Below are 14,095 nucleotides of genomic sequence, written 5' to 3'. Positions count from 1 at the left end.
CTGMTGCCTACACTGTATTTCTTGCTTCTGCATGAGCTTGAAGCGGCCAGTAGACCCACGAACACAGACACCCACAAACACTTTATGTTGAGCTCCATTTSTGTTTTGCAGTGGATTTACTTAGACACTGACATGGTTTACTTTCAAGYGTTATTGATCCGAGAAAAACAAAACAAAGCAGTAGGCTATCCCTTGAGGTTCACAAAGGCAAGTCAGAGCAACTGTCGTCTTTTTTAATGGAATTATCATTTCTGAGAGAGAGACCGCACGTTTCTTCTGGCGACAAGCAAGTGATCGCTTCCATTTTCGTTCACTATATTTTTGCAATAGTCGACAATATACTGTAGCTCCAAAACCTTGGTTCTAAAAAGTTTTGTTTTTAAAATAATATATATAAAAATATATGGTTGTAAAATATATACAGTAGTCAAAAGTCAATAGTTTGGACACACCTACTCATTCAAGGTTTTTTCTTTATTTTTACTATTTTCTACATTGTAGAATAATAGTGAAAATAATAGTGAAGACATCAAAACCATGAAGTAACACATGGAATCATGTAGTAACCAAAAAAGTGTTAAACAAATCTAAATATATTTTATATTTGAGATTCTTCAAATAGATACCCTTTGCCTTGATGACAGCTTTGCACACTCTTGGCATTCTCTCAACCATTTTCATGAGGTAGTCACCTGGAATGCATTTCTATTAACAGGTGTGACTTCTTAAAAGTTAATTTGTGGAATTTATTTCCTTCTTAATGTGTTTGAGCCAATCAGTTGTGTTGTGACAAGGTAGGGTTGGTATACAGAAGATATCCCTATTTGATAAAAGACCAAGTCCATAATATGGCAAGGACAGCTCAAATAAGCAAAGAGAAATGACAGTCCTTCATTACTTTAAGACAYGAAGGTCAGTTTCAAGAACTTTCCGTACTGGGCACCGGCGCCGAGGAAGGCTCCGGCCATGGAGCTGAGTTGGCCGCCGTGCCTGGACTGGGCACCGGCGCAGAGGAAGGCTCCTGCCTTGGAGCGGGACTGGACGCCGTGCCTGGACTGGGCACCGGCGCAGAGGAAGGYTCCTGCCATGGAGCGGGACTGGACGCCGTGCCTGGACTGGACATCGGCGCAGAGGAAGGCTCCTGCCATGGAGCGAGACTGGCCGCCGTGCCTGGGCTGGGCACCGGCGCAGAGGAAGGCTCCTRCCCTGGAGCTTCTGGACCGTGGACCGTCGCAGGAGGTTCCGGACCGTGGACCGTCGCCGGAAGGTCTGGACTGGGGACCGTCGCCAGAASCTCTGGACTGGGGATTGTCGCCGGAAGCCTGGTGCGTGGAGCCGGCACAGGTGGCACCGGACTGGTGACACGCACWTCAGGGCAAGTGCGAGGAGGAGACACAGGACGTACCGGACTGGGAAGGCGCACTTGAGGTCTAGTGTGTGGAGCCGGCACAAATTGTACCGGAACGATGACACACTCCGCACGGTGAGTGCGGGGAGCTAGCACAGGACGTACTGGGCTGTGGAGGCGCACTGGAGACCTGGTGCGTGGAGCTGGCACAGATGGTGCCGGGCTGAGAAGGCACTGTYCAGCGCGCCTGCGCTGCAGCATACTCCTTGCCTAAACCTCTCTCCGGTATCTCTCATTACCTTCCTTTATCAACTCCCACACAGGCTCTGGCCCTCTCCGCTGCTCGACCGCTAGCTCCGGCACCCACCCCGTGTTCCCCCCCCTAAAAAATTGAGCTGTGTTTTGGGCTTTCTCTGTGGTCACGAACCCCGGCATTGTCGCTGTCCTTCCTTCTCCCCTTGCGTCTCCCGCCAAGGAAGGCGATCCTGTCCTGCCAGGATTTTCTCCCAAGTCCAGGATCCCTTCCCATCCAATATCTCCTCCCAAGTCCAGGATACCCTCTCCTCCTGGGCACGCTGCTTGGTCCTGTTGTGGTGGGATCTTCTGTCACGAACGTCGTTGGACGCATACTCGGACCAACATGCAGCAGGATCTGGGTTCCACATATTTTATTGAAGTGAACCACACAAAAAAAACAATAAAGAATAAACGAAACGTGACGTTCTGGAGTGCTCACAGGCATCTACACAAAAACAAGATCCCACAAAACACAGWGGGGAAATGGCTGCCTAAATATGATCCCCAATCAGAGACAACGATAAACAGCTGCCTCTGATTGGGACCTATACCAGGCCAACATAGAAATAAAATAGGAACACCCCCCCTAGTCACACCCCGATCTAACCTAAATAGAGAATAAAAAGGCTCTCTATGGTCAGGGCGTGACACAAGCGCTATGATGAAACTGGCTCTTATGAGGACCGCCACAGGAAAGGAAGACCCAGAGTTACCTCTGCTGCAAAGGATAAGTTCATTAGYGTTACCATCCTCAGAAATCGGCAATTAACTGTACCTCCCAAATAAATGCTTCACAGAGTTCAAGTAACAGATACATCTCAACATCAACTGTTCAGAGGAGACTGCGTGAATCAGGCCTTCATGGTCAAATTGCTGCAAAGAAACCACTACTAAAGGACACCAATAATAAGAAGAGACTTGCTTCGGCCAAGAAACACGAGCAATGGACATTAGACCTTTGGAAATCTGTCCTTTTGTCTGACGAGTCCAAATTAGAGATTTTTCGTTCCAACCGCCGTGTCTTTATGAGACACAGAGTAGGTGAACGGATGATCTCTGCATGTGTGGTTCCCACCGTGAAGCATGGAGGAGGAGGTARGATGGTGTGGGGGTGCTTTGATGGTGACCCAAAACACACCTGCAGGCTGTGTAAGGGCTATTTGACCAAGAAGGAGAGTGATGGAGTGCTGCATCAGCTGACCTGTTCTCCACAATCACCCAACCTCAACCCAATTGAGATGAGGATGGACCGCAGAGTGAAGGAAAAGCMGCCAACAAGTGCTCAGCATATGTGGGAACTCCTTCAAGTCTGTTGGTAAAGCATTCCAGGTGACTACCTCATGAAGCTGGTTGAGAGAATTTCAAGAGTGTGCAAAGCTGTCATCAAGGCWAATGGTGGCAACTTTGAAGAATCTAAAATCTAAAATATATTTTGTTTAACGCTTTTTTGRTTACTACATGATTCMATATGTGTTATTTCATTCTTGTGATGTGGTCACTACTATTCTATAATGTAGAAAATAGTAAAAAATAAAGAAAAACCCTTGAATGAGTAAGTGTGTCCAAACTTTTGACTGGTACTGCATATGGTTGTAAAAAATAATATATATAAAAAATATACMGAATATTTTTTTGCAACCATGATTGGGACCGTTACATCCATCGCTGTGTAGACTGCGAGTTGTGCGTCAAAGACGCGTCGACATTTTCCACAGGCGTCGGCTCGCAGAGAGTTTGTAAGAAATTGGACAAAAGTGACAGAAACCGGCTGGATTTCTACGGAGTATTGAAACAGTCGTTCCCTTGCCTGTGGATAGTACTACTTTCTCAAATATACTGTAGCTATATCTCTCTCTGTCTTTTTCGTGCCCCCACTCCCTACTCCCCCTTGACCGCGGAATATTATAAAGCAGCTACCATCGACATGTGAGTAAACGGAATTGTATCCAGTTTTTTAGTTCAGCTAAATGTATATGATAATATGTGTCCGATAGAGATATAGACTACAGCGTTTTGAATACTTATTTAAGGATGTTAGAGTAATTGTATTGTTTTAGCGATGTCAACTAATTGCAATTATGGATTGTTTTACTGCTAYACTAAACATCTGTTGAAATAGTTAATTGCTCTTATATATTCATTTTAGGATTCGAATAGTTTACCCAAACGTAAAATATATCACAGAAAGTAGGCCTATTGCAAATTAATATTAGGCTACATGTCTCTCAGTCTCACCATATCAACAGTAGAATGACTCCTTCACAATGACTCAGTCAATATTCATCATCCATCTTCTTTATGAAGCTAGCTGTTGTAATATTTAAAAAAATATCTGTTTTATAGTTTTTTTTGTTATCTACTCAATAATTAGGGTACAGCACCTTGCCTGGCTTGTTTATCTGGAGCAAAATGCATCCATCTTTGAAAAGAGCAGCCTTCACGGCTATTTCCCTCGAATCTCTCTCCATTTTGCTCGTGGAAATCAAGCCTGTCTAATACAGACTCTGTACCAAATCAAACCAGAGTGGTTGTTTGCTCAGGATGTGGCTCAGACATGATGAGAGAACAGGCCTCTATGATTGGCTTTTGTAGTTTAAACATCCCATGTATCATTTTCTACCATAGCCGATATATTTCGTATTCATTCAGTCTGTGTGCTTATTAGTCCTTAGTGTTTGAAGAGGGCTACTTCAGCAGTTAAGTTATTCTTCACTTAGACACCATTGCTAGTATTGCCTACTTACTATACTGTATGGCTTAGCAAGATCAAATCAAAATCAAATCAAAGTCTATGCGGGTGCAGGGAAATGCTTATGTTACTAGCTCCTGACAATGCAATAACATTTCAAACAGATACACAAATAATACATAATACATACTTTTATCATAAATTTTCCTTACCAGTTTTGGTGGGGTTTTGGTAGTTGTTGTTAGTAAGTTAATGCCTCTCTCTACATAGGTCGACCACAGATGCAGGAACCCCGGGGGCCCCTGAGGGAGAAGGGGGCCCCCCAGCCCCAGCCCCCAACCTCACCAGTAACCGACGACTGCAGCAGACGCAGGCACAGGTGGACGAGGTAAGACTCAGAGAAGAGGACCGTTTTTGAAGTGTTGTTCTTTTGATACGTCAGTGCGATTACTCATTTAGGCAGTCGCGTAAACAACCTTTATTTGKCAAAAATGTACAGAATGCGTATATGTGAAGTGAACAATTATAAAGACCGTGTGGAAGGTCAGGGTGAAACAATAATGATGGGGTGGATGAAAGGATAAAGCCAGGGGAAAGAAGAGAGGAAAGAATGAAGGGATAAACGATACTGCGTTTTCTTTATTGCTGTGTGGCGAAAGATGAAAATTGTTCCTGAGAGAATCAAAGTCAAGAACGATGGGAGGGCGGGGTCCTAAGTGGAGGAGATGGGCAAGGTGATGGGAGGCAGGAAGGGAATAAAGGATGAGTGGTCCGTAAAAGGAAGAATGATCGAAGAAAAGAGGGATGAGTCAGTGAGAGTTTACAAGGGCCTAAACATTGATCACAGAGAGAGACCCCCTGGAATATTCTCTGGCCATCTGTATGAGATTTACACATCCTTTCTAATCACTCATACTGAGGATGAAGAGGGCCCACAGAGGTAAACACTTTGCTAATGAAATACCGGATCATTCAACCAGCGTGTGCTATGCAGGTATTCTTATTTTTCCTATGGCATTGTTTATACGCCRCACCTGTTTGTTGGATGTGGGTGCACTAGTTTTGAAATAACTCACTTCTTGACCGTTCATTCAGGAATGCTGACTATCCTCACCACCTGTGGCATCAACAATTGTAGTGGAGGCTCACATCATTTCTACTCAGTCAATTGATTCCTTGACCATTGGGTAACTAATGCTGACTGTCCTCAACTCTCTGTGACATTGATATTTACATTCTGAAAAGACGTGATTGATTACCTTCTCATTGGGCAATGCCGACTCTGTCCCTTCCTGGCCGTCTACTGTACATTAGTGACATTGGCAGTTAAAAGTTCACATTATTTATATTGAGTAAGAATTGATTTCTCGACTGTTAGGKGCAATGCTAGCCTCCACTGCAGATGTTCTATAGGGAGCTGCCAAAATAATGGAAACACTTGAGTAAGTGAAGGGTACAAAGTATTTTGAAAGCAGGTGCTTCCACACAGGTGTGGTTCCTGAGTTAATTAAGCAATTAAAATCCCATCATGCTTAGGGTCATACATAAAATTGCTGGGCAGGCTATTATTTTGGTTGCCTTGACTACGCCCCCACAGGATGACAATGCCCCCATCCACAGGGTATGAGTGGTCATTGAATGGTTTGATGAGCATGAAAACGATGTAAACCATATGCCATGGCCRTCTCAGTTATCAGTTCTCAACCCAATTGAACACTTAAGGGAGATTCTGGAGCGGCACCTGAGACAGTGTTTTCCATCAACAAAACACCAAATGATGGAATTTACGTGGGAAAATGGTGTCTCATCCTTCAAATAGAGTTCCAGACACTTGTAGAATGTATGATCAAGGTGCATTGAAGCTGTTCTGTCTCGTGGTGGCACAACGCCCTATTAAAACACTTTATGTTGGTGTTTCCTTTATTTTGGCAATTACCTGTAGGTTTCTTCATGAACAAGAATACAATGTTGACTGTCCTCTCCTCTCCACTCCACCCCTGTCCCCTACAGGTAGTAGACATCATGCGTGTGAACGTGGACAAGGTGTTGGAGAGGGATCAGAGACTGTCGGAGCTGGACGACAGGGCCGATGCTTTGCAGGCTGGGGCCTCACAGTTTGAGAGCAGCGCTGCCAAGCTTAAGAACAAGTAYTGGTGGAAAAACCTCAAGGTTTGTGTGTCTGTCTGTCTGTATGTCTGTGTATGTAACCGAGTGGGTTCAAACCCGGTTCTCCTACACGCCACATGTCTGTGTTAACCCTCTTAGTAAAAGCCTAGGCTTTAGCTCACGGGGCTAACACAAGTCTTCAGGTCTCAGGCAACTCTTCACACAAGCAAGAGTTATTTGTAATACAACCTTTACACGGGTCACTCTAATTATAAAGTGAGTTTGCTGTTTTATGCTTAGGCTTCCATAGTGCAGGCCRCCACACCATGGCAGTCACACACTAGCTGTATATTATGACAAGGCGTTGGGGTATTTCCACAGTGCTCAGACAATTTATACACATGATGTCCCTGTACATGGAGGAATAACTCTGCCAGTCTGTGACTCTTCGTACTTACAACTACCATTTTAGCCCTTTGTTTGCTCTGTTCTCCTGTGACCTCACTTMAGGCTCTATTCAATCTGGATCGCTGAAGCGTTACAGATTGCGCAATAGAAATGTGAAGGTWATTTCCGATTGGGCCGACAATTGCAACGTTTTTCATCGCAAATGCAGTCGCTAACGCAGGAACATTGCCTTTACATTTCAATCACGCYGAACTTCCGCGATAYGGATTGAATAGAGCYCTTRCTATATAMAAAATGTAGATCCTTCTATCCAACTTTCCTTCAATCCATCTTTCTCACAGCATGAATTTATAAACCTTCAACCAACCCCCAAACCCCGCTCTCCCCCTCCCGCCTCTGCTTTTGAGCACAGATGGCTGTCCCGTTGTCAGTCCATTCATGTGTGTCCGTTGAGGAGGGGGAGGGGTTAGAAATCCCAATCTGGATTACAGTGTGATGCAAGATTAAAAACCCAAAACCCAGCTGTGGCTCGACTCGTGATGTAACMCCTACAGCTCATCCCTCTCTTCCTCTCACTCTAATGCTTCCTCTATTCCTCTCTTCCTGTCATGCACTCTCCCACCCTTCCTCACTCCCTCCATCTCTCACTCTCACTCCACTTGTTTCTCTCCTAATCTCAGTCATCTGATCTGCAGCCCCGTAGTTGATTTGTATTTCTTTCCCCTCTTATGCTCTACAGAGCCGGCTCTAATATAATATTCATCACGGCTAACGTCTCTCTCTGAAATCAAATCATTCTTTGCCATACAGGCATAAACTACATCACCCAGGTGTGCCTGTTTAGGTCATTGGCTTGCAGTGGTGTCATAGTCATGCTTACACCCTCTTGGCACATAACCCATGTGACGTACTGCAGCAGTATCACATTAGTGCTATTTGTTGATACTATGGACGTGATTCCAAAGGGGTGTTATAGATCAGTATTTTTAAGGTAATTTACGCTTGAACCGACATGTGCATCTGTTTACCGGGTGCGAATATTGGGGAAATTGCCTTTAAAAAAGGTGCATTGTTGGCTTTCCTGTCACGTTGGTATGAATGGGAGACAGGCGCAGGAATGCGTAATATAGTTTTTTATTTCTTTACCSAAATTACAGCGTGCCGTGTACAGGCACGGGGATGAGGACCAAACAMGTATACAACACACAGGGTTGAAACCCAAACAAAAGAGCGAGGAGTACCTCGAATAAATAACACAAGCACACCATGATTAACAAACGGGACGAGACCCGTAATCATCTGCGCAWTCCACAAGGGCACGARAGCCAAAACGCACAGCACAGGTACTCACACGCACCAACGGACATAGTAACAATAATCGACAGCACCATGGAAACCAAAGGGCACATATATACAAATGCTAATCAGTGGGAATCGGGGACAGGTGTGCATTATGAACGTTCCGGAGGAATCCGTGACATTTCCAGTGGGCTGTTCTATAACGCGCGCCTTGGCTTGAATCCCAGCCTACGCACGACAGTTTGATCTGTTAATGATCGGTATCTATCGATCGGTATCTATCGATCAATCAATGAAATCTATTTATAAAGCCCTTTTTGCATCTACTTACTGTACATTGTAAATAATGGTGGGAGTGAGAGAAGCAACTGAGAGCAATATACACTGAACAAAAATATAAAAGCAACATGCAACAATTTCAAAGATTTTACTTAGTTACAGTTCATATAAGGAAATCAGTCAATTGAAATAAATTAATTAGGCCCTAATCTACGGATTTCACATGACTGGGAATACAGATATGCATCTGTTGGTCACGGATACCTTAAAAAAAAAGGTAGGGGTGTGGATCAGAAAAGCAGTCAGTATCTGGTGTGACCACCATTTGACACATTTCCTTTGCATAGAGTTGATCAGGCTGTTGACTGTGCCCTGTGGAATGGGTGYGTGAAGTTGCAAAACACCAGTCTCAACGTCAACAGTGAAGAGGCGACTACGGGATGCTGGCCTTYTAGGCAGAGTTCCTCTGTCCAGTGTCTGTTTTTTTTTKCCCATCTTAATCRTTTATTTTTATTGGCCAGTCTGAGATATGGCTTTTTCTATGCAACTCTGCCTAGAAGGCCAGCATCCCGGAGTCGCYTCTTCACTGTTGACGTTGAGACGTGTTTTGCAGGTACTATTTAATGAAGCTGCCAGTTGAGGACTTGTGAGGCGTCTGTTTCTCAAACTAGACACTGTAATGTACTTGTCCTCTTTCTCAGTTGTGCACCGGGGCCTCTCACTCCTCTTTCTATTCTGGTTAGAGACAGTTTGCACTGTTCTGTGACGGGAGTAGTACACAGCGTTGWACAGGATCTTCAGTTTCTCGCAAGGAATAGCCTTAATTTGTCAGAACAAGAATAGACTGACGAGTTTCAGAAGAAAGTTCTTTGTTTCTGGACATTTTGAGCCTGTAATCGAACACACATGCTGATGCTCCAGATACTCAACTAGTCTAAAGAAGGCCCGTTTTAATGCTTCTTTAATCAGAACAAGAGTTTTCAGCTGTGCTAACATAATTGCAAAATGGTTTTCTAATGATCAATTAGCCTTTTAAAATTATAAACTTGGATTAGCTAGCCCAACATGCCATTGGAACACAGGAGTGATGGTTGCTGACAATGGGCCTCTGTACGCCTATATAGATATTCCATTAAAATCTGCACAATGTTTACACTGTATTTCAGATAAATGTTATGTTATTTTAATGGACAAAAAATGTGCTTCTCTTTCAAAAACAAGGACATTTCTAAGTGACCCCAAACTTTTGAACGGTAGTATATATGTAAAGAGCGAGGTTACAGCTGTCATGATGAGAGAGTAATGTTGAATGGATTTTAGATTCAGCTCTCTCCAAATTAAAAACAATAATTGATTAAGAATCAAATCAAATTTTATTTGTCACATACACATGGTTAGCAGATGTTAATGCGAGTGTAGCGAAATGCTTGTGCTTCTAGTTCCGACAATGCAGTAATAACCAACGAGTAATCTAACCTAACAATTTCACAACAACTACCTTATACACACAAGTATAAAGGAATGAATAATATGTACATAAAAATATATGAATGAGTGATGGTACAGAACGGCATAGGCAAGATGCAGTAGATGGTATAGAGTACAGTATATACATATGAGATGAGTAATGTAGGGTATGTAAACATATAAAAGTGGCTAGTGATACATGTATTACATCAAGATGGCAAGATGCAGTAGATGGTATAGAGTACAGTATATACATTTGCTATTTGCTATTAAATGTGTTTAATATTGAAATGTGTTAGAGAGAATATGGAAGTGGTTTTAGATATTTGAAGGTTGCTATTTCAGTATATTTGAAGGCTTTATATTGTTTTTTCAGATGATGATTATAATGGCAATCTTAGGAGTCATATGCGTTGGAGTTGTCTTCTGTAAGTACCATATATATCTACATTTTCACTCACAGACGAAGTCTGCTTCACTCGATTCTCACACAAAACAACATATGGGAAAATGTTTTTAGACAGTTTTGTGAAATTGTGAAACACATGCGCATGTCATTTTGTTTTGCTGTAGCCTAGTAGTCTGATGTCCAAAGTAGGAAACAACTGTTTACTCTGTGATACTTACATGGTCTCTTTCTCATCTTCTCCCTGCAGTGTATTTCTATTATTGAGCTGGTCTCTTCAGGGACGGATAACAAGCGCAAGATGAGATACCAGAATGAAGCCAAATCCACCCTCAATTCCCTCTACTCCTCCTCTTCTTCATCCCTCTCTTCTTACCGATGCCTTCCATCCAAAACCACCATGCTCTTGTAGACGTTGGCACAGTGCCTCTCCCTCTTCTTTCTTCACGTCGCTCTCTGCCGTTGTGTCCTTGAGCAAGGTACTTAACCCCTACAATTGCTCTGGCGGCGCTGCTCTGTGGCTGACGCTGTGCTGCTCTGGACATTGTGGGTGTGTGTTGGTGTGTCAGGTTTGGTATTGTGACAGCAAATCGATAAATGTCTGATGTAAAATGGACAATAAAGTATCTATTCTATTCTGTTGTTGGCACTTTCTCCAACTCTCTTTTTTGTCTCTCTTCACCCCCCATTTGTAAGTGTGTTTTCCCTTCAAAGTCCAATGTATGTGCTATCCCAGAGGGCTTATGGACTGTATGGACTTCTCTAATACACTACCGGTCAAAAGTTTTAGAACACCTATTCATTCAAGCGTTTTTCTTTATTTTTTATATTTTCTACATTGTAGAATAATAGTGAAGACATCAAAACTATGAAATAACACATATGATATCATGTAGTAACCAAAAAAGTGTTAAACGAATCAAAATATGTTTGAGATTCTTCAAATAGCCACCCTTTGCCTTGATGACAGCTTTGCACTCTCTTGGCATTATCTCAACCAGCTTCACCTGGAATCCTTTTCTATAGTCTTGAAGGAGTTTACACATATGCTAAGCACTTGTTGGCTGCTTTTCTTTCAGTCTGCGGTCCGACTCAACCCAAACCATCTCAATTTGGTTGAGTTTGAGGGATTGTGGAGGCCAGGTCATCTGATGCAGCTCTCCATCACTCTCTTTCTTGGTAAAATAGCCCTTACACAGCCTGGAGGTGTGTTGGGTCATTGTCCTGTTGAAAAACATATGATAGTCCCACTAACCACTAACCTCCTCCTCCATGCTTTACGGTGGGAAAAACACATGCGGAGCTCATCTGTTCACCCACACCGCATCTCACAAAGCTATGGCGGTTGGAACCCAAAATCTCAAAACTTCCACCATTGCTCGTGTTTCTTGGCCCAAGCAAGTCTCTTCTTATTATTGGTGTCCTTTAGTAGTGGTTTCTTTGCAGCAATTCRACCGTGAAGGCCTGATTCACAGTCTCCTCTGAACAGTTGATGTTGAGATGTGTCTGTTACTTGAACTCTGTGAAGTATTTATTTGGGCTGCAATTTCTGAGGTGCAGTTAACTCTAAAGAACTTATTCTCTGCAGCAGAGGTAACTCTGGGTTGTCCATTCCTGTGGCGGTCCTCATGAGAGCCAGTTTCATCGTAGCGCTTGATGGTTTTTGCGACTGCACTTGAAGAAACTTTCAAAGTTCTTGAAATGTTCCGTATTGACTGATCTTCATGTCTTAAAGTAATGATGGACTGTCATATCTCTTTGCTTATTTGAGCTGTTCTTGCCACAATGTGGATTTGGTATTTTACCAAATAGGGCTATCTTCTGTATACCCCCTTACCTTGTCACAACACAACTGATTTGCTCAAACGTATTAAGGAAAGAAATTCCACAAATKAACTTTTAAGAAGGCACACCTTTTAATTGAAATGCATTCCAGGTGACTACCTTGAAGCTGGTTGAGAGAATGCAAAGCTGTCATCAAGGCAAAGGGTAGCTTTTTTGAAGTATTTCAAATATAAAATATATTTTGATTTGTGTCATGAGAATTTTGTTCTCAATGTTCATAAACTGAACTTCAATTAAACTACTCTGTCTGTTACTAAGAATTTGTAAGGTTCTTATTGAAATGAAACAGACAGAGGCCAGTCTACAATAGTCAGCATGTTTATTTAAGAGAGCTCTGCTTATCATTTCCTGTACATTGGTCTATATACCCCACATTTCATCATAAATGTCCCTCCTCCTCTCAGAAACAATGACAATATAGTTCACAAGTCTTCTCCTTCTCATACATTGTCTGCCACCTGTTATACAATCTACTACAAGCCCAAGGTCTCTCCCCTCCCTGGGTGGAGACAGAATGTCCTGTAAGGAACACAGTAGTCCAGCTTGTCTGTCGATAGCTCCTCTTATCATTTGTTTCACACTTGCACCCTGCTTACATACTAAAAAGGAACAAAAAGTCCTTGTTCTAATTCTGACTAAAACTACACACATCAGATTTAGATTTATGATTCTAATATATGTCATACAATCATACAGTGACAGGGTAGAATTCTGTTAGTTATAGTTCAATGTTAAATGTATACATCATTTAGTCATTATTCATAAAAATCATAACACTTTGTTTAACACTTTTTTGGTTACTACAGTACATGATTCCATATGTGTTATTTCATAGTTTTGATGTCTTCGCTTTAATTCTACAATGTAGAAAATAGTAAAAAATAAAGAAAAACCCTTGAATAAACTTTTCACCGGTAGTGTATATTGAGGGGGGAAAGGGGGGGACTAAGGAGAAACAAAGAGGCAGAGGGTGGGAAAGGGATCAAGCTGGAACATAGGGGGAAATTAATATTGTTACCAATGACAACCCCTAGATTGGCCCATGTTGAATGAATTTCCCTCCTATTTTCTCCAATCTTCTATGTTTTTCAAATGAATATGATAGGTCATTTTTTTGTCATGTTAACCAACTTGTTTGGTATTATAGTTGTCTTTTGATATCCACATGTCCTTTGTCTTTTTCTCTCTGTTAAGACCTGTATACCTCCCCCCAATCTAATCTCACTGTAAAAAGGCAGAATAATAGTAAAGAAAGACAACATGATTGATTTCCAAATAAGGAGGATTAGAAATAATGCAAACAATTAAATTGATGGAATTAGAATACTAGAATGGTCATGAATCTTATGATGGTCCAAAGGTCAGCCATTTTGGTCAGGGAGTTGGTCAACCATGGTTTGCCAGTGCTGTGATAAGATATTGTGTAAAACAATGAATGTGAATAATTTATCTGCTCTGTATTATGTGTTAGCCAGCCAGTTAGTTTTGGCTATTATGGAGAGCAAAGGCACAACTCCAGAGAGAAATAGGTGGCGCAGCAGTGTCACATTTGGTAGCCTGCCTAAATCAATTGCAAAGCTTTTTAATCGCCTAGCCAACTTTGCTTGATAGGCATTCACCATTACGCCACTAGGTGGCACAAAAGGATCTCTCCCAGGACTGATCTATTTGAATGGCGGGAGCAGGCCCCTACCTGGGAGAACACTACACTGACTAACTACATAATGTCCATGCATCATGCTTACAGTTTGGAAAGGTATTTTTGTCTCTAGACAATTGTCTTCCTGTTCGGAATTGGACGAAAAAGGTTACAGAATCATAAGCTGACTATATTCTACCAACAGCCACACTTTAATCGTTTGCAACATTTTTTCTGCTAGCAAGCCAGGCATCACTTACTTTAACTTTTTATACAGGGTTCTAGCGTGATGCGGCTACAAGAGTGTTCCGC

General features: G+C 42.3%; 1 protein-coding gene across 1 annotated transcript; it reads left to right on the top strand.

Moving 5' to 3' along the window:
- The first annotated feature begins 3,303 nt into the window (after positions 1-3,303).
- LOC111955154 (vesicle-associated membrane protein 2-like) lies at positions 3,304-12,404 on the top strand. The gene is made up of 5 exons (XM_023975259.2): positions 3,304-3,571; positions 4,605-4,722; positions 6,345-6,503; positions 10,270-10,321; positions 10,550-12,404. Coding segments are annotated over exons 1-5 (348 nt in total). The 5' UTR covers positions 3,304-3,569; the 3' UTR covers positions 10,567-12,404.
- Positions 12,405-14,095: the final 1,691 nt, after the last annotated feature.

Source organism: Salvelinus sp. IW2-2015, linkage group LG30 (assembly GCF_002910315.2).
Source record: "Salvelinus sp. IW2-2015 linkage group LG30, ASM291031v2, whole genome shotgun sequence".
Lineage (NCBI taxonomy): Eukaryota > Metazoa > Chordata > Actinopteri > Salmoniformes > Salmonidae > Salvelinus > Salvelinus sp. IW2-2015.
Note: the sequence above shows the minus strand (reverse complement) of the source record. Positions and strands in the feature narration are given on the sequence as shown.